The 21,325-nt window shown below is 39.8% G+C and overlaps 2 protein-coding genes and 1 pseudogene across 3 annotated transcripts; all 3 read right to left on the bottom strand.

Annotated features, from left to right (window-relative positions):
• Positions 1-170: 170 nt before the first annotated feature.
• On the bottom strand, positions 171-10,936 carry LOC4329402 (protein ROS1A-like; annotated as a pseudogene).
• Positions 10,937-12,063: 1,127 nt separating this feature from the next.
• LOC136355099 (protein ROS1A-like) lies at positions 12,064-13,777 on the bottom strand. The gene has a single exon (XM_066307259.1). The coding sequence runs from the start codon at positions 13,715-13,717 to the stop codon at positions 12,206-12,208; it is 1,512 nt and encodes a 503-aa protein (XP_066163356.1). The 5' UTR covers positions 13,718-13,777; the 3' UTR covers positions 12,064-12,205.
• On the bottom strand, positions 13,777-21,006 carry LOC107280105 (protein ROS1A-like). 2 transcript variants are annotated; one of them, XM_015769570.3, is made up of 2 exons: positions 20,715-21,006; positions 13,777-14,677 (listed from the first exon to the last, which is right to left on the bottom strand). In XM_015769570.3, the coding sequence occupies exon 2, from the start codon at positions 14,609-14,611 to the stop codon at positions 13,802-13,804; it is 810 nt and encodes a 269-aa protein (XP_015625056.2). In that variant the 5' UTR covers positions 14,612-14,677; positions 20,715-21,006; the 3' UTR covers positions 13,777-13,801. The 2 variants fall into 2 exon arrangements, 1 of the variants encoding a protein (XP_015625056.2); XR_010739177.1 differs by lacking the exon at positions 13,777-14,677 and adding an exon at positions 19,332-19,615.
• Between the last annotated feature and the right edge of the window lie 319 nt (positions 21,007-21,325).

The following is a 21,325-nucleotide window of genomic DNA, read 5'->3' as shown; positions in this document are numbered from 1 at the left end:
ATACATACATATTGTTCTGTGTGCTTATGCTTAATGTACACAACACAAGATATGAAATGTATACTAATCGATCAAGTTGAAATGCTTAATGTGCATAACACATTTCATAACAACAGGTCACATTTAGCACACTGATATGAAATGTGTACTAACCGATCGAGTTGGGACTCTTAAGGATGGTATACTTCATTAATTATTCTTGAAACACAAAAAACTCGAAGCACACCCGAGGGCTCATCCTCGAAAAACACATGTTCTTATGACTGATTACCGATGAGTTTACAATGCCTATACAAACGATCAACAGGCGTGTATGGCCATTCTATACCTGAGGGTCATCCTTCTGTAGACTGTTGTACAACAATTGTTAGTGTGACGAATACAATTACAATGGCTGCACTAAGACCTATATTGTTCATTTGCTGAATTGAGTTACATCAGCATCACAAGGTCACAAGGTACTGGCGTTCACTACATCTGACAAGTCATTTTCTTAGAGATGATTCAGACACTTGTTAGGGGTCAACACTCCATTTTGGGGGCTATCCATGCTTTGCTTAGCTCATTTATATGTATTCTTTAATTTTGGCCTCTTCAATGACCTATTCTTCTTCTCTTGCTGTTGCAGGCTTTTTGCCTCTTGAAGCCTTGCTAGCAGGAAAATGAAGCCTTGCGTAAAGCGGTCTTGGTGCCCTCAATTCCCTATCAAAGCCCCTGACGCACACAAATCCTGCGATTGGATTTGAGAGAATTAATCACCATGTATAAGATTCCTAGCTCAGAAAGTACAACTTTCTAGTTACTAAATATTAAGGCTGTTGAATTCTGGTAGCATCTTTAAGAAGCTATTAATATTAATTGGGGTGACAAAGCTACGGCAAAATTGTATGATAGATTTGCCTGCAGAACCATGCACAGAAACATAGTACTCCATAGGGAGTTTATTGCCTATAAAAAAGTTATTTTCTTGCTATTTTCCCCAAGGGGAAACTTTGGCCAATTTTGTTATCACTACAAACTATAAAAGTATAATACGACAACAACTTGCTTTTTTCTTTAAATCTCGCCTTATGCTACCAAGGTGGTGGTTTTTATTTAGTTGGATACAACAATGCTGAGGAATCTGATGATAAAGGTGGACCAAAAATGCCTGATGCACTCTTGTATACACATGATGATGGATCACAATTGGCTCAATCCGAACGGTGATGGGTCTCGCATTATCCCTTCCTCTAATTTTCCTTCCTAATCTCCCCTTGCTGAAGGTGATGGCAAAAGGTCTTGGGCACTATCTCAAGCATCTCACCCTTCCCATATCCTAACCCACATTTTATAATCGGAATCGGGCCGGTCACAGATAGTATCGAATATGGATACAAACTCGGATAATGTTGGGCAAAAATACGGAACAAATACATACCAAAATGGATACATACACTATCGGTTACGAATATTTATTCGGATATCAAGTCGAAGCAACAATATTATATATCACATAGACAATAACCATTTGACAATGCCATATATCCATAATACGATTATATTAGGCCCTTAGGACCTTAGAAAAAAAATAGGGTATAATACATCATAGTAGAACCAATACATAGTACCAAAAAGTGCCTCACAAAAACATAATACGGGTAATATCCGCATAATTATCCAGGTAAAACCCGAATTTTTTATCGGATAATCCGTATCCATCGGATACAATATATGTTCCCGAACCCGATCTCATATCCACCAAAAAAGACCCGTATTCGGACCCGATATCCGTGAAAAGTCCCGGGTACCCGAATTTGTCCCGAAATAATGTGGCCGGGCGGGCGGGCGGGAAATATCCGCCCCGTTTTCATCCCTACTCATTGGGTCTTTGCTAGTTTGCCTCAATGAGTGTTAGGGCATTTGGGCTTTTTTAAAAAAAAAAACTAACAACTGGTGACATTGACACATTGTAGAACAAGTGAACAACAACAAAGTTGTGGGTGCAAAAGATCAATGATGTCGATGACACATATTGTAGAACCATAGCGAACTCGATTGTGTAGTATTTTTTTTAAAATTTGTCCGAATCTCTATGTGGTCTTTGTGGTGTGATACTTATGGAAATTTATGTCAAGCTCAGCCAACGTGAGGAGATCAAATAGGATGACAAAGGACATGCTACAAGAAGAATCATTTGAATGTAAGCGAGGCTGATTTTGATAGGCTCCATAAAAAATGAAAGGCCAGGGTAGTATGAGAACTGAGGTTGCAATGCTGGTGGTCAGCCATAGTGATGGGAGACAAAAGGAAGACCAAAACGATTGTGGTGCATTGTCAATGACAAGCCTAAATAAGGGCTATGGATAACAAGTTAGAGGATAGATAATGCTATAACCCAAGAAGGAAACCTTCAACTAAACTTGTTTTAGTTCAAGTTCATGAATATATAAAAAAAAGGAGGGAAGATAGGTCAAGTAGCTACAAGAGTGTTAGTCCTACCCACTCTCACTTTGGCTTATGATTATCTTACGTATGAAACATATTTAGCCCTTCAGATGTATAATAATACAGTGCATTGACTGCATAGTTATTAAACCCAGACCGGTGTATGAACTGGTTAAGCTCTCGGTTCACCAGTCTACTAGTTCGACCGGCGTTCTAGGTGGTCCAACCAAGATTGTTAAATAATATAAAATATATGTGTGATTTCGACCACAAACGGTGGGCTGGCAGGATGACCAGGGGTTGAATCCTGCCCCCGCTACCTTCTTTGGACTTTCTATGAGCACGTGTTCATGAATAAATTGAGCCATCGCTCAGCCCGTAAAGAAGCGCACTTTATCCCTCTTCCAATCTAACCTGCCCTGGTTATTGCCCAGTTCATCTAAAAACCATCTAGTTCATCCAGTCTAAAGTTGTTCAATTACATCTCTGACTTTTAAAGGAAACCATATTGGGTTGAGATTTTATTCTGGTTTTCCAGTTAAACCATTGATCCTGTCCGGTTTTAATAACTGTGATTGATTGCTTCCAAAACTATAATATAATATGTGTAGATCCATAAAACCCTAGCCATATGTATTTTGTGGCCTATCATGCCCTTCTACCAATTGTTTGAACATAAAGAGTATCATACATCCTTCATCAAAATTTAACTAGGCTTATAGAGAAGAGTGGATGGACAAAGAGAGAAGGTCAATTTATCAGGCCCAACCTTGAGCCCAATTATTATGCTTTGATATGCTCACCTTTGACAGATTGAGTCCACTACAACATCCTAGTCCATGCACACTACATTGCTACTTTCCCTAGGTGCAGAGAATCAAGGACAAGACAGAGTTCAAGGGGTTGTTTGTTCTTACCTAACATTGCCATAACCCACTTTAGTCAAATTTGGATTGCCACACCTTTTGTGGTCTACAAATTGTAAGCTACATGTGGGACAAGATGCTAAGAAAGTGTGGCAAGTCACAACTATGGCAATAAACTAAACACAAGGATAAGGAGGTGTGGCAAGAGGTAAAAGAGAACTTCTCTATAGACCTATCTTATGTGTGCACTTCACATGTACCCCATGCTTAGTGTGTGAAACCATGTGGAAGAGAAATGCCCAGGGGTCTTCCGGCTAGCTCCACAAGGTGGTGGGCTTGCCGGCCTAGGTTCAAAGGCTCACCCCTTCTATTTATTTGATATTAGGTTCTTCCCAAATATTCACTTTTTTTGTGTGCAGGGCTTGCAGTCTATGTGGTTATTTAAATCTAGCAAAACTATCGATAGCTAAATTGCATATTGTTGCTCCCATGTATTATTGGTGACATTGGGTATAAGGTGGTTTAAAAGTGCACCAAAGGTAATGGAGACAAAGAAACAACAACGAAGGCAAAGAGACATGGTTGAATGTTGTTGATAAAGAATTGGAAGTTTATTTGGCTCTGTTCGGCTCAAAGGGATGGGAATTAATCCCTCATCACTAACGCAAAATGGTGTGACTCATTAGCTATGATTAATTAAGTATTGGCTATTATTTTTGAAAAATGAATTAATATGATTTTTTTAAATAACTTTCCTATGTAATATATATATATATATATGAAAAAAAAACACCGTTTAGTAGTTTGGGAAGCATGCGCGCAGAAAACAAGGAAGTAGAGTTGGGAAGATGCACCAAAGAACACAACTTTAATGGATGAGGCAACAACATGCGATTGTGATACTTGTTGCACTATTTTTGTATTTGAGAGATTTAAAGTACATTATTGAAGTTTAGAGTGAAAATGATTATGGCAAAAATTGAAGGACCAATTTATTAGGAAAAAAAATGCTTATGCTCCTTGACTTTGTTTTTATAATTTAGTTAAGCTGCCCTTTCATTTCGGCAGTTATTGACTTAAACTATTGTGATTTCTCATCAGAGGCCAATAAGGCTGAGTTCGGGAGGTGGAATTTGGAACTCCACTAACTCCATCTCCCCGCACGGAAAACAATATTGCTCATTAACACGTGATTGATTAAGTATTAGTCTAACACACTTAAAAAATGGATTAATATGATTTTTTAAAGCAACTTTCCTATAGAAAACTTTTGTAAAAAACACATTGTGTAGTAGTTTGAAAAGCATGCGCGCGGAAAAGACGAAGGAGAGCTGGGAAAGAAGGGGGAAGAACAAAGCCTAAGTGTGGTTGTTACACTCTCCCTACTTCACCATGCATGAGAGTAGTAAAGAAATTGATTTTGCGAAATTACAGTAGATGACAATGTAGATCTTGCAAGTGATATGCAACAATCATGTTGGTTTGGTACCAAATCGTCTAGTTGTCTATGAAAATAAACGTACACAATTCTCACATAGTGAAGATCATGATAACCTCAAAAGTGCTAGCCTAACCCTTGAATTGTGTGTGTCACTAAGAGAAGAAGGTGATGACTTGTGGTCAGGACTTAGGACAATAGCTTCGATAAGATATTTGGAGTAGTAGGAAATATTCTTTGGTGTTGCTAAAACAATTGGTACTCATTTGATCTATAACAAAAAAAATTGGCATCCTTTGGCACCAAGCGAAATACTAACCTACATACTTATGCCAAAAATTTTGACAACATTCCAAACTTGCACCTTTACTAATCTTGCCATCGCAAAAATGGCAAAAAAGAGAGAGAGACAAGAAGGCAAGGCTAACAATGGCATTGATCCAAAAAGGCCCTAGATTGTCAAGGAGCTAACGGGATCCTTAAGTAGCTAGGGGACCAAATTTAGTGAGGTTTCATTGCTTAGTACTACAAGTGTCTCTTCCCTTATCCAAATAGTTTAATCTTGGACAACCAGCACGAAATATAATGTCATGCAGCACTATGGTAGGACTTAGAATAATCAAAGCTTATTGAAACTTCTTTTCAAAAAAAAAAAGCTTATTGAAACATGAAATTAACCTCCAATACAGTTCTCATAATAAAAATAGCACTATATATAACCACTATTATAGTAATTAGTGAAGTGCATAACTAATTGCTTGCAGCATATATTATAAAATAAACCTACATTGAAAAAAGGAATGTGCGTAAGCAAATAAAGTGTGTACCTCTCCAAAAGCAATGTTGTATCTCTTCAGTTGACAAACCTGCATTGAATTAATCCTCTTAGATAGAGAATATATGTCTTAGAAGAGAAAATAGCAAAATCAGATAAGCTACTATTTTTGGAATATTTGCACTCTACTTAAAAAGCTTCTACTAGTGGCAAAAGGCGAAAAGGCAGAGGGAGTTGTTCTTCCATTATCTAAAAAGGGTACACTAGGTCATATTAATGGTGAACTTGATATGCAGGGCTTGCAGTTCATAGGTAATAACCTTATTTAGCTAACCGATTTCCTTGTTCTGCCAGAGGCTCAGAGATTGTATGGCTGTGTTATTGCTGCCAATTAATGGTTTAACCAAGAATACGAACCTATGCTATTGTTTTATTGTAGTCTTATGGTGTAATGCTTTCAAATCTGACATCCATATCAGAGAACAAATTTACACAATTTGGTCATGCAAAGTCAAAACACTTGGTTAATTACAGGAACAATACCTCGAAATATTGTAGGAACTGAGGTTCCAAAGTAAACTGTTCGTCTTGGGAGGTTCCATATCCAACTTCGTGGAACATCAAATGGATTTTTGCTGGAGTAGTGATCAGCAAATACCTACAACACAATAGATGCATTCCATATAAATCTGATGGATTAAAAATATTTACTTCCGCTGGTAAAATATATTTGACGTTGGGAGGATTGAGTTTAGCTCTTCTAACGTCAAATATAAATGATTGGAGGGAGTACTTTCTATTACTGCGAAAAAAAAAGAGACTTTTGAACTTCTAATTGCTGGCTAAGACAAGTATTTAAGAGAGCTAATGCGCACCTCATTAACTTGAAAATATGTCCCGTTAAGTGGAAAGCTTCCTCTCATCGCTGTTCGGCATGGTATCTGCTCGAATTCAATTGAATAACGAAAACAATGGCTTATTAATATGTACACAACACATAAATATTTATGGGACTCTCAAGAGGGAACTTGCCAGAAGGGTTCCTCTAACTTTCTGAGACTGCATTTCCCGTGTACTGTTGCAGCTAAAGCATGTCGAACTCTCACAGAGTTTACCAGTTTCCTTGGAGTTGCAAAATGTCTTGGGTGCATCAGTTGATTGTGCCGTTTCACCTGTTGAAATTTTTATCATCAGTATAACCTGTATAAGAGTAAAGGTTGGATGGGAGCACATGAGCTTGCCTGGGGTCCATATAGAAAGAAGATATGGGGAGGGATCATCTGGTTCTCTTTGATCAAACTGCACAGACACAAGCAGAGCTAAACTTATTGCTTGCATTAATCTAGAAATATGGCAATATTTGGCTATGTATTTGGACAAGTACATAGCGAGAAGTTGTTATATTTTGGGACATAGGTGGTAGTTTATATCTGCTACAAACTTACTCCTTCCAGTAGAGGGTGTGAGTCTGGCAACTCATAACTGCAAACAAATGAAATAAAACATATTAGAAAGATAGATGATGGAAACATTAAAAAAACTTTATTTACTCTCAATGGCATTGATTTTGTTCAAGATAAAGCCGTACACTTGGTGTTCAGTCCTCAAGCGGTTGACATTCTTGAGCTTGGAAGTTGGAACTGAAGCAGCTTGAGGGCTTATGGCAACCAGTGCATTCGACATGTCAGCATCTTCGATCTCGATATTGTTTGCATGAATATAACTTTTCAAGTTCTGTGCAAACTCCTCGACATTAAGATTTATAATAGGAATTTCATCGGGATCTTCACTGAAAAAATCCTCTATTTCGGCCTCTCTTGCCTCTGCAATGTCAGGTTCAGGTTCTGGGGTTGATGGTTCTTCGATGATAGGTTGTTATTGGTCACCATAAACATGCCCAGGATGGTTCGTGTTCCAGCTAAGTTGGCCCATAGGCCTTGAATGTGTGTATTTTTTGTGACTGCTCTCTGCATCATTTGGATATTCTGGTTTAGAAGTCTTCTTTGAAGGTCCAGGAAGAGCGAGCCGTGCACTGTATTCAAACACATCGTTATAATTTTTTTTGAAAAAAGTCCACACAGAACACTTTTCTTTCTACCATACCAAGTAATAGAAATGACATTAATATGAAGTGCTTTTAACATTTTTTTTTTGCAAAAAAGAAGTGCATTAGCTGACCAAAGCTTAAATGGTAGAAAATTGAGACTCACTTGCAGAAATGCGATTAAAGTTTGACAACTAGAAGATAGCAATAGCTATATTAATTAGGATATCAAGCATTTCAAAGTATTACCTTGCAAATGCACTAGCAAAATGCTTACACTCAGCTCTCATTGGACATGAATTGCAATTAGGCTTGCTTTTTGAACAGAAAACCTGAAATCAGAAGAAAGCAAACCAGCTAGTCAGTTCACTACAAATCTGGTCCTTGATTGATCTTTAAATATATTTTGTGTTTCTCACCTTTCCAAAAGTTATCATTTGGTAGTGAAGCTCATACCTGCATAATGAGAGAAGTTACTAAATGTTCCCAGTTAACGAATATTTATATTCCAAAGTACTACTTGAATTTAACTTACAATATCAATTGATCAAGCTTGCACAATCGAGGCCAAATATATTTCTGTATGTGTTCCAGCAAGGGGTACCTTCAAGAATAAAATATCAGACTTAGATGTCACAAACATGGTTTGATATACGTAGGGGGTGTTTGGTTCATGGCCACACTTTGCCACACCACTTTTTTAGCTGTCATAGTTTATTATGCATGTGTTTGGTTCACTACCACAGATGTGGCTTGCACACTTTCAATAGTATGTCCCATATGTCATATACACATCTTTCAGCCTAACTTTGTCACACTTTGTGGCCAGCAATTTGTTCATCACACTTTTGTGGCTTCCACAACTTGCCTAACCATATTTCATTTGAGGCAAAGTGTGGCTGGCAACCTAACACCCCCTGTAGTCTTTATATGACTCTATGCTCATAAAACCAACTCAAGAAAATAAAGACACATACAGTTCCAACAAGTGTAGTTGAAGAGACTCCGGAAGGGGTTGAAGTGGCACCCATCCAAGCCTCACGCATATCCGTGCAACATTTGTGTCCACCTAGGAAATTAGCACACAAAGATTCAATCGAAATACATTTGAAATTTTAACTATGAGAGTAAGGAACAATGAAAATTTACTGGAAAAGCCATTTGGTGTAGTGTCAAAAGACGAACACACTCCGTGCTTTTTAGTCCAAGCCCTCTAATGCTCAGAAGGAAGCCCCTAAAAGAGTCAGAAAAGGTTCTAGAAAGGTCAAAAAAAGGCTCTGGAATGTATTGGTTCTTTTAAGCATAAAAGCCGACGAGGAAGAACTTTTTCAATTTTCACCTCCTAGATCATACTGTATCATCAATGACATGGCAAATTTTAGATTCCAAGAGTGGCAACAATTAGAAAATTTAAATAAAAGATAAAAAAAATTCTTGTAGCTGTGATCAAGATACTACTTATTAAGCTCTTCAGGCTTGTTTGAGAAAGGAAATATGGGTGCATGAAAATTAATAGCTTGATACTTTGAGTATTTGCCAGTGTATTCATTAGACTTACTTTAGCTTGATACTTTGAGTATTTGCCAGTGTATTCATTAGACTTACTTTGCTTTGTCGGGTTCAATATCTCTTAGCCATTCAAGATCAATGCTTCCATGGTCTCTCACCAGCCGGTTTAGAAAGTCCTGTGCAGAAATGACAAACAAATTACAATGGTGCAAGTTGAAATGTGAAAAGGGACATGTTTTGACTTCAGATAAGACTATACTTCTCATAACTAAAAATTGTTATATTTTAGGACGGATGGAGTTGTTTTTTTAAAAGCTTCCCTATACAATACTTACTTTTATCCGTTCGGCTAGCATGTTATTCATTCCTCACTCTTTGATAACAAAAGATATTTCATTCACATTTGCTTGGCATACTGCCTCCCAATCGATTGTGTCCTTCGCTTTGTCACTTCTTTGTCTGTTCCCATGATTGTGCAGCACTTCTTTTCGTAAATTATCCCAGTCATAATGTTTCATTTTAGTCCGACCCCGCACATTCCTAGCTTTTGGTCTCTTTTCAGTATGTTTGGATTTTCCAATTGAGCCTGAAGCAATTCCTAGGGGAACATCTGAATGAGAGTTCATGTTTCCACACAAGTTTGAAGAGGAATGCTTTTCACATGTTTTTGCTTGAACTCTGATATCGTTGTCCTGCTGCTGGCTGCATTCTGGTTGAGATCTTTCACTATTGATCTGGATTGTTCTTGTAGTGTATGCTTCTTGCAAATTATTGAAACAATCCTGCTGTTCTACATATGGATCTTCAGTTCTGTTACTAGTAAAACTATTGTCATAAAAAGAGTGACCGGTAGAAATGGGCACTTCCTCTGAACTAATAAATTGCTGGAAGAAGCTTTGTTTAACTGTTGCTGAGCATTCAGCTTCCTGTGAAGGCTGAAAGGGGAAAGAAGAATACATGTGCTGACTCAATGACCCATCTCTATTATCATATAAGAAGCTGCCCGATGAATAATCTGTCACTTTGGCTTTGTTTTTGTTGATAGAAGCATCAATTGGATGCTGCTGATAGAGACTAACTTCGGATTGCGCGACATCTGAGATATTCACTCCATGATCAAGTCCTGTACAGATCTGATATGTCGTGTCTAGATCAAACGGTGCGGCCTTGTTCAGATCTGAGGTTGGAAGAACACTGACTTGATGACATCCTGATGATCCAACCTCTTGTGTGAATTTCACCAATGAGCTAGAAGAACCCATTGTATATGTTCCGTTTAGAAGATATTTAGAGAAATTCCGAGGTGAAACCACGGAATTTTGCGAGGAAAGAACACCCTCAAGAGACCCATCATCCACAGTATTGAATGATCCCAAGTCACCTATCTCTTCAACAAAGAAATTACCTTGCAACTTGGCAGATTCACCCAACACTCCAGAACAACTATCTTTCTGTTTAGGAGGTGTAGGAGTAGACTTCTCCACTGCTGCAGGCTTCTCAGGGCCTTCTGACTTGACAGGGAACCTCGCGGCAAGCGCCATGAAAGCAGAACTGAAATTTTTCAAAGAACAAAAGAAAATATAATTGAAACACGAACATGCAAAATTGCATAAAATTAGCCTTATTCCAAATAGGATAGAAGTTCTCATTTCACCTAGAAAGATGGTCTGAAACATTCTGAGTAAGAAAGACGTCCACAACCGAGTCCACAATTGACCCTTTCCATGGTGAAAAACGCCTGTCGCCTAGAATGAAAATTAGAATATCTTCTGAAAAACTAAATGTATTGTTGTACAAGCCAAAAACACCACCCACATGCAATTAGTACAGAAGATTGATTCGCTGTAGTCTGATTGACACACAAACATTGAAAATTGGAGATCGATAGTGTAGAGACACTTTAAAAATTGGCTAAAATACTTTTATGCTAGGGACACTTTTAGCACATTTTGCTAGATTTATCTTGTAGAGGAATTGTACAGGCACTTAAAAATTTGCCGCATATGTAAAGGTACTTCTTTTGGCATTCTAACCTTTGTAGACGTATTTTTTTAGGAGGTTAATATGTACTAAACAACAAGATATCAGCAACATAAGGTTCATATCAAACAAGTAGTCACATGAGGTTAAGATGGTTAGTGCATTGAAGATAAGAATGATTTTCTAAAGAGGTGTTGAGTTCGAGGATTGACACTAGCAAGATCATATATTTCTCTCATTTTTCACAATAGTTTCCTATGTTTTGTTGCACAATTGAATGCCTCTACTTTTTATGGACATAAAAAATGTCGCTACAAAAATGCATCAGGCACAGTGGTTTCCTATGATTGTTGCTCAATTGAATACCTCTAATTTTTATAGATACAAAATATCTCTACAAAAATGCAACAGACACAATGGTTTCCTATGTTTATCGCACAATTGAATGCCTTTAGAAAGTGTCCTGATGCCTCTACTTTTTATAGACATAAAAATGTCTCTACAAAAGTGCCACAAGCACAATGGTTTCCTATGTTTATCGCACAATTGGATGCCTTTGGAAAGTGCCCCTACTTTCTTATAGACATAATTAAAAAAAATGTCTCTACAAAAATGCTGCATGCCACAGAGACATTTATAAAATGCCAACTACATTTCTAGAGACAATTCACTAAAATACACTTATAAGACATTTTTCAAAATGTCTCTACAACATTCCAAAGGCATTAAAAAAATGTATAACTTAGATGATACCACTTATCATGAAAAACCTGATGATATTATTTTTCTTGCAGCTAATCTAAAAATAACATAGGCCAAATATTAAATGTGGGAGTAGAAAATAGAGAAAAGCACAATGTTACAAACATAGTATACCTTGAACCAGATGCATGTGAGCAATAAATGAATCAATCCGTCCTCGGAACATTCTTCTTTCTTCTTCAAGAAGCCTCTCCTTATCTTCATCAATTCCTTCAACACCTTCACACTTATCTAGCGCCATTAATAAGTTCCACATCAAATTGGTGACTGGATCAATTTTCACTTCGGCCCGAGAACCTCTTTTCTTTACCTTTCCCTCTAAGGGAACCAATGCACCAAGATCTTTTGGTGTCTCTTCCACGGTATTGTTTGATGTCATGTTGATGCTTAAGAGCTTCAACTTCTCAATTATGGCTTCTAAATAATCCAAGTGATGATGGTATAATTTCACAACCATCATTTTCTTTCATTGTAGGATCTCTATCTTCTGCCTTCCCATTAGCTTCAGTTGTTTTCCTTACACGACCCCTAGCTTTTGGCTTCTCATCGGGTTCTGCTTGTTTCTTTGGATGGCCCCTAGCTTTTGGCTTCCCAACGGGTTCTACTTCTTTCCTTGGCCGGCTCCAAACTTTTGGCTTCTCGGTGGGGTTAGCTGATGTGGTTTCTCTAGAAGCCTCTAGATGGCAGTTCTTAGTTGTTGCCGGTCGGTTCACTGATTGAAAACTGGACATAACTTCAATAGGTGTTCTTTGGATATGCTCCACAGGAGTATTAATGGAGGGATTTCCATCAGCGACATATTTTGTGGAAGTTTTATGTGTTTGACACAAATCTTGCCCCTTAACCATCTGGTTCTCCAAAGGCTGAGGTTGATGAACACCACTGCTTGGGATATAATCGCGTTGTTCAGATGGCTGGGCTGTGGATGTGGCTGCTGCAGCACTTGCTACTTGCGACACTGTCGCTGTTGGCTGTGCTGCAGATGCAGCCCAAGCCACCGAACAGCTCCAATTCTTATTTATGGATGGGATCATTGTTTCATTGGGCAAATGTGTGTGCCCAGCTGATAAATGTCCAGACCACTCATTGGGTAAACCAAGACACTCACTGGTGTAATGCTGAGTAGGCCTGATTTCTAAAGACTCAAGTTGATGGTCTCCATTCCTGTGCCCAATATTTTCTCCCAGTGAGTTCATGGCACTGTCAGGCGAGTTTGTGTGTTGTGCACATGAACCGATAAAATGTGTGTTGCTAGTGCAGGGCAGAGTAGGGTCAGTGTATTGCCGGGAAGATCTTGATTCCTCAAGGGCCATCGACCTTTGTACATCAGCCAAGGTTGTACACACTCCATGGTTTATTGCCAAAACATTATTTGTATTCCAATTACCAGACAGATTTGCCGATGTGGATGAAACATTTCCAATGAATCCATCCAACCAACTGCTATGATTCTCTGATCTCATCCTCTTGCATGTTTCGGTTAGAAGATACGTTTCCGAGCTGGTGGAGAGGGGGTCACTATAGAACTGCCTTCTGCTATTCGATTGTTCAAGGTATGCATCAAAAGAAACCTGATGATCGGTGATAGTGTCATATCCTCTCTTTTTACCTATTGCATGAACATCTGAGAAGTGAGAATCACAAAGGCCAAAAGAAGCTCCAATCTGGTCATTAGGATTGGTAGCAAACTTTGACTGATCATTTTTTGCAGGAAACTCACTCAAATTTATGTTCGTTGTGTTCCTTTCACTGCATGTGGGAGGTTCACTTGGACTTTGTGGGACTCTGTATCCTTGGGGCATTGGATTGACTACTCTTGTAGAAGCTTCATGGTTGAAATTTCCTACCATCCAGGTTCTTCCAGTATGCCAAGCAGGCACGACTAGATTTTCTGGAACTATATAACCACGAAGCATATGGTCTGGTGTAGGTGATTTTTGTGTGGATGATTGAGGCACACATAAGTAATGATCAAGATCAATTGAGGAGTTTTGCAGTTGTCATGAGGAACTGTTGAGATGAGAGACACTTTCATCTGGAATGTCGTCGTCGTAGAAATGTTGGTACTGGTTTATTTGCTCTCTTGAACCAAATTGGAAATTCTGGCCATAGCTGTTTGTAGGATTAGAAAACCTTCTTGGAATATGATTCACTGCAGAATTGTTAAGGTCAAAAGTTACCCTGTTTGCTCTACTACTCTCTGCCCATATTTGCCGCATATTGGCCATTGGATCAACTGAAGCAAAAATTGGGCTGCCGATGCCACACCAAGGTTGAACTAGTTGGATATTGCTTCCATCGACGGCAGATGTTAACAGCTGAGCATCCCCATAACAAGTAGGTGTCTCCTCCACCCGAGTTTGCGATAACAGATCCACATTTTCTTCATGATGATCTCTCCCATCAAAGTTGAAACATCTTTTGGCTAGAGTTGGTACAACAATAGTGTGTGCAACGGCGTCTTTAGATGGAGGGTGATGCTCTGTTGGTGTAGTATTTTGTTCCTTCCTCCTAACATACTTCCTCTTACCAGCTGGTTTGTCCTTTTCCTTGGGAGGCTCACTAGTTGTAGATTTGTGTGCCTGGGTTGCTTTTCCTTCTTTGATGACCTTTGGCCTGTGCCTTTTCCTCTTAGGTTTTTGAACTGTTGTTTTTCTGGCTTGTGAACTACTAGTAGATACATTTTTAGATGGCACATGTGTGACATTTCTAGTTCCCGTCTCAATGGAAGGGTTCATCCGAGGCAACGTAGAAGAAGTTGAGAAGCATAGGTTGATGCCGTGAGGCTCATGCAACCATTGACCTTCCATATTTCCTTCTGTAGAGGTGCAAGTCTAGATGAAGCACGGTTCTAGTTAGCTTCCCGTCGTTTTCACCTATGACAATATCATAAGGACGCAATTTAGATGGTCATATACTATTCAAAAGATCAATACTAATCACAATATAATGAAAATGGCATAGTAAATTGGTTGCATGCAACTACACTTCTGATTGTGTTTCTCAAAATATTAAAGCAAGAAAAATAGGGTATAATCAAGCAACTACTCTAGAACTAAACCCCAATCCCTCCAACAAAATCCCACCTCTACAAATAAACCCCAGTCTGAGCGAAATTTGTTTCAACTTATATAGTTCAATCTTCTCTCTAAGTGAGGATTCTAAGGAAGCAACAAATGAACCACAACACTTAAAAGGAAATGTAGATTCCCTCACAATAAAAAGTGCACTTGACACTTTAAACTAAATTCCCTTGCAAACCACAACAATAGATTCCCTAGTTTTAAGGAATATCTACTTTAAGTGTGTAGATTGTAGACTTTAAAGTGTAAAGTGGAGTTTAGTTTAAATTAGATTCCCTTGCAAACCACAATAATAAATTCCATAATTTAAGGAATATCCCTTGCAAACCACAACACTAGTTTAAAAGTGTGTAGACATTTCCTTAAAACTAAGTGGACTTGACACTTTTAAGTGGACTTAATCTATATTGACAGTCAGCAAAGATAGGCAAGTGTGTAGACATTTCTTTAAAACTAAGTGGACTTGACACTTTAAGTGGACTTAATCTATATTGACAATCAGCAAAGATAGGCAAGTGTGTAGATGTGTATGCTTTAAACTATACTTTTAGAGTAAAAAATTGTCAAATTGCATCACCAGCTACATACCCCTGATTCTAATTAATCACTGAACAACACTATATATATGTGAGAAGTTCACTTTGAAATTAAGCTTAAGAGAAAACAATTGGAGGTACGCAACCTTTTACATATGTGCTAGCCCCTCAATACTTCCAAAAACATGGGCAAAAGGCATTTTCTTCAAAATTAAGCTTTTAAGGAACAAATTAGTGGTTAACATGTAGTATGGTCCTACTCATTGGTCAATAATGCTATGTAGAGCAAAAGCCTTCTCTTCAAAGCTAGAGTTTTGAGGAAATATCCCATAATATGTGGTATTAATTACATGGCATGGTCCTATTCATCCCTTAGCAAGACCTAGCTAGTGTTCTAAAACTCGGCACTAGACGGCTATTAGGCGATAGGCACATAGTAGCCGTCGTGATTAGGCACTAGACGGCTATTAGGTGATAGGCACATAGTGTATTAGGCGGCTAAGCTATCTTAAGTGTTCTTGTGTTGCTAGTTGGTCTTTTATTGCCTAGTTTTTATGTAATATTCTTGCTATTTTCTTGGATTTGACTAGTTGGTCGTCTAGGTGCCAGGTAGCCACCCGACTAGCGCCTAGTGCCTTCTTGAAGCATAGGTAGATCATAGTCATATGTACAAAGCTTCTTTTCAGAACTAAGCTTTTATGCCAATAGTTTGTAGTCCTTCGAAAGTTGGCATTAACTACTTCCCTAGTATCTACCTCAACAACACACTGTTTGCCTGGTCAAAAAAAAAACAACACACTATTTGTGTAGAAGACATTTTTGTTGCAGTTAGTCTTTTCTAATAAACAAATAGCATTTTAATATCACCACCTACATGCCATGGTCCCACTTGTCGCTCAAGAACACTAGATTCATGTGTAGGGGACTTTGTTTCAAATACAACTTTCGCTAGATACCAATTCAATCACTAACTATTAGTGATATGGGAACTAGGGTTCCCCACACCACGGGCACAGGGCATTTAGGTGCCACATCATCCATTCCCAAGCTCGGGGGGAGGGGGACAGTATCAGTATGTCCCGAGCATGGTTGCCCACCTGATGCCTCAAGAGTGTTTGGGGGACGAACCGCTACTAAAGCATTTAATGCGCTAAAGTGAGGCATGCCATCCCACCTAGTCAATTTCATGTTGCCCCCATTCAGGAAAACTTGACAGATATCTGCCTGCCTAGGCATGCAATGTGGGGGTAGTGGGGGACAAGACTACCCTTACTGCCTTTCCAACGAGGACCAGTGTGGGCTATCAGGCGGTGAAGTTGACTCCGTCAGGCCCATCCGGCCCCACTACTTTTCACCCACTCCACCAAGACGCTGATAAGTGGGTTGTTGGGGCACCGAATGTGGATGACGCCCTGCTAATGACCAAATTTGGTAAGATATGAACCAGGTTTGGCATTGGAATCAAAGTGGATTTGGCAAAGGATTGTGTTCGAATAACAGAGTTTGCATCGGTTGCGGAGGCATCGGCTGAAGTCTGTATCGGCTGAGATGGATCGGACAGAAGACAGCCGATACAGCCGATTTCATTGAGGTGGTTATAAAACTATATCTAGAATCAATCGACGTGCTACGCAAGGATTGCCACGATGGAGATAAGCTCTTAGATAGATGATTGTATCTATTAATTAGGATATTTTAAATAGTTTCCTTAGAAATATGTTTGGGCAAGAGTCTGCCGTAAAGACTTATGTGTATCGTAGAGTTTGTTAGAGATAAGAGTCGTGTCCAGCAAGGACATATCATGTATCCCGGGTATAAATATGACCCGAACCCATGTAAACAACAACAACAACAACAACAGTTCAATAACACTTTCGGCGCATCGCCACCCTTTTACTTTCGTTTATTTCGACGAGTTCTTGCTTTTGGGTTGAGCTACATCGGTTTCGATCTTCAACTAGAGGTAAACTTGTCATGCCGGCTTGTGTTCTCGGGATTAGTGCTTCCATCTTTATGGCACTCTAATCTTGTTTATGTAATTCGTCGAGTTATCATATATTCTTCATAATCTTTATTAGTTGCATCATCTAACCTGCAATCGGCTGGTTTTTACTGCTAGAGAGTAGTCGATAGAGTTAGATTTTGTCATTAATCTAGATTATATAACATATCTACCATCTCTTAGAGGTTTTCATCATCTTGTTTAGATCTTACAGTTATCTTTACGCTTAATGCTGCATCAGTTGAGTTCGATCTATTAATTGTGATATCTAGCTTGTTTTATGATTGCTAATAGAGATAGTATTGGAGTTTCAGCCGATCTCACCTGATTTAGCTATTTTTGTCTTATATGCTTGACTGTTATGCTAGATCTGCCCTTTATATTAAGATTTTATTGCTTTAAAGTATATTAGGCTTTCAGTTTAATATATCATGTATGTTTTGATATCTTAGTATAGAGTGGTATCGGAGTATTAGCCGATACATGCTAGATCTATCTGATCGGCTATGCTATAAACGTTCATATAATCATGATCTTAATTTATCTTTAGACTTAAGTGATTTATACCGTCTCGACATGATGTTCCATCTATCCCAATCACTTAGTTTAAGTATACATCGAGAGAATGATTATATATCGTTGATATCTACAGCCGATCGAGTAGATTTAGTTTTATATTGCTTTATTCTTCATTGCCGATCTAATGCTAATAACATCGGCTCAACGATTGACGATATATCATCGGCTATCATTTATGGATTTTATCTCGGTTTTCTTGTCTTTTATTCTTGTTGATTGCAGGATCAAATCAACTGGCACGCTCACGAACCTAAAAGCAAGATTTTGGACCTGCTCAGGAGTTAAGCAAATCTTCCAGGCCAATGTGTGTTTTTCGCATCAACACGCCCCCACCCATTAAGCTTATCTAACACTAGCAGGCATCATGGGGGACACGTGGCATGCACTCACCCCTCCTCTCCAGCTCCACTCGAGGAAGGACTACCACAACAATAATTACAGGCAAGTTGGAGGCACATGAAACCCAAAGGAGGATGTCTACCAGATAAGTAGATGTAGCCTATGAAATGTACCTTTAGCCCATCTCTTCGGTACAATCATTTTGGTACCACCTGGAGTACATAAGTGGAGGACCAAGACCATGAGAAGGGGTTGGGGGAATTCTAGCTTGAATCTATGCAAAGAATAGCACATAACACACACAGGAGTAGGGTATTACGCCCCCTAGTAGCCCGAACATGTCTAAATTATATGTTCATTTCCTTTCCCATTCCAAGGTAGCTCAAAGTTGTACATTGACTAGCTGACCAAAACATTGGGACCAACCGGCCTGAAGTAATGTAACCCTAGGTTGCCTTCGAAAGTCTTGGGGTGGTCGGCCGGACCACTAATTTGGTTTGGTCTACCACCAAGATGTCGGCCAGCCTCGTCCAACAGCCCGGGCTGACATGCTCAACTCCTATCGACCTAAAGGTGGACAAACAAATCTACAAGTAGGTCGGTCGACCCCATTTCGCATGCCATTTGGCCAAGCCCAACTCACCACCTCCTTTCAACTAACATCACAATAGAATGCAAGGAGCAAAACCGACTTCTAGGAATAATCTCAGTTGTTAGAGAAGCTGACCAACCTAAAGGAGGTGATCACCCAGGTCACCATGTGCCCGCCTGGCCTAGCCTACGACTCGCCCTAATGCACCCTACACGTCATACCGCATTAAATGAAGCTTTTATGCAACAACTGGTAGTATCTGGCACCACCTCGATGTCGTGGTCCTACACATTCGTGTAGGGTGCATTAAATTAAGCTTTTATGCAACAACTGGTAGTATGCGGCACCACCTTGATGTCGTGGTCCTACACATTCCTCAGCAATGCATGACACTTGTGTAGTGATTTTCTCTTTGCAATTAAGTTATAAGGACACAAATTGACAGTTCATGCTCACATACATGCCACCGTTCACTTGTCACTCAATAGAGCTATGTGCGTGCATAGAGGACTTTGCTTGAAAACAAAGCTGCTGTTGCCGTCACAGCTTACAACTTGTCCTACCACGTCTCACACCTCATACCGTGCAGATGGCATTACCTCAAAATGCTTTTGTGCTAGCAGTTGGCAAACGCGGTGCCACCCAAATGCGCCGATTATACTTATCCCTTGGCACCGCAACACCTACATGGAGGTTATTTTTCTTTTAAATGAAGATTTTAAGGGAACACCGATCAATTTTCTTTTAAATGAAGATTTTAAGGGAACACCGATCAATCTATGGCACCCCCTACATGCCATGGTCCGTTTCCTGTTCGACAACACTAAATGTGGGACCAGAGAACTATGCTTCAAAAGAAGGTTTTCCCTTCGTGCCTTACAACTCATCTCGCCCCATCCTAATTGATACCTTTAACTGAAAATTAGGATTTTACGGAAACAGTTGACAGCAGGCAGCACCATATCATGATTCTATTCATCCTTTAACAACACATGATACTCGTGTAAATTGTTTTTCCTGAAATTAAGCTTTTCCATAAACAAACGACACAATCCAAAGCATGCCATGGTCCCACTTGCTACCCAACAGCACTAGACATGTGAGCGGAAGACTTTGCTTCCAAACAAAGATTTTCCCACTACCATATTTTATTATATTTTTTTCATTAGGTGGAAATAGTTCTCACAGATCTTAAATATTGCAATTTCACTGATATGGAAAACCACCAAATAGTATCTTGCACAATAAACATCTCATTTCACGACAATAGACAATTCTATCTACTAGCTAGGCATGATGTTATCTAGGGTGGCAGATTTTATTTCCGAGTCTATCCTGGGAGCATGATACTCTAGCAGAAATGGCATAAACATTCTAATAATTTCCTGCACAATTGATATGCTATTCCATAAGAATCAATCCAACAAAAGAACACAACACACATGCATTCAATCAGAAATCTGTGCTAAGTCGTTGTCCATCCCCAGATCTCCTATTTGAATGCCTCTGAACCAAACAAAACCAATTCTTGCAATCCAAGTGCAAACCACAAAACTGAACCCCGACTCCCCCACCTAAAACCCCTCCTCTACGCACCAAAACTCACCCAAAAAATAGAAAAGAAAAGGTGGAACACGAACATGGTCCCCCCTTCCTTTGCCTCCGCATGAACAAAGGGAAGAAAGAACCACCCATGCGGCTACATGCGAGACGACCCACATTTCAGCGTTATTAGGAAAGGAAAACAGGAGAAAACCAACCAAGCGGCCAGAGGAGGATTACCTCACCGGTGGAGCAGATCGGGGTGCAACCGTAGCAACCACTCGGGCAGGGGTCCCACACGCACGCTTTCCCAGCACGGGCAGATCTTCGGAGGAACCGACGAAGAGGTCACCCCGCCTTGCAAGGAAAAGCCTCTTCCCCGGTCAGCTAGACCCCTCGCCTCCACTCTTCCTCCTTCCACCTCCTCTCGCCAGAGGAAGAAAGGGAAGGGAGAGAGAAGAAAAAAAAGGAAGGCAGCCGAAGCGAGAGAGCGAGAGAGACGTGAACAGTAGTAGGAGCGAGCAATGTAGTGTGTCTATGTGTGTGCTCGGTGGGGCCACCTTTTATAGGCCCCCATCCCAACCTGCTGTGTACGGGAGCCCCTATTTACTGCAGTGCCATTTGTCACATGATCCTCGCTACCCCGGGCCCCAAGCTGAGTTGTGGCCTTAGCCGAGTGGCGCCGGTTCGGCTCCTTCGAACACCCGCTGCCGCACGCATGAGACGTGTCACCCGAATTTTGGCTCGACTCGGGGCGGTGGGGGCTGTGCGGCGCAGCGTGGCTCGGCTCCATGAAGGCTTTCTGAATATGCACACCATGTTGCGTGGACATGGGGGCGAGAGAAAACTGG

Source organism: Oryza sativa, chromosome 2 (assembly GCF_034140825.1).
Source record: "Oryza sativa Japonica Group chromosome 2, ASM3414082v1".
In the NCBI taxonomy this organism is placed as follows: domain Eukaryota; kingdom Viridiplantae; phylum Streptophyta; class Magnoliopsida; order Poales; family Poaceae; genus Oryza; species Oryza sativa.
Note: the sequence above shows the minus strand (reverse complement) of the source record. Positions and strands in the feature narration are given on the sequence as shown.

What these genes read in the sequence shown, in the direction of transcription:
- LOC107280105 (XM_015769570.3), bottom strand. Translation starts at nt 14,611, where the DNA reads ATGGAAGGTCAATGGTTGCATGAGCCTCACGGCATCAACCTATGCTTC.
- LOC136355099 (XM_066307259.1), bottom strand. Translation starts at nt 13,717, where the DNA reads ATGCTTCGTGGTTATATAGTTCCAGAAAATCTAGTCGTGCCTGCTTGG.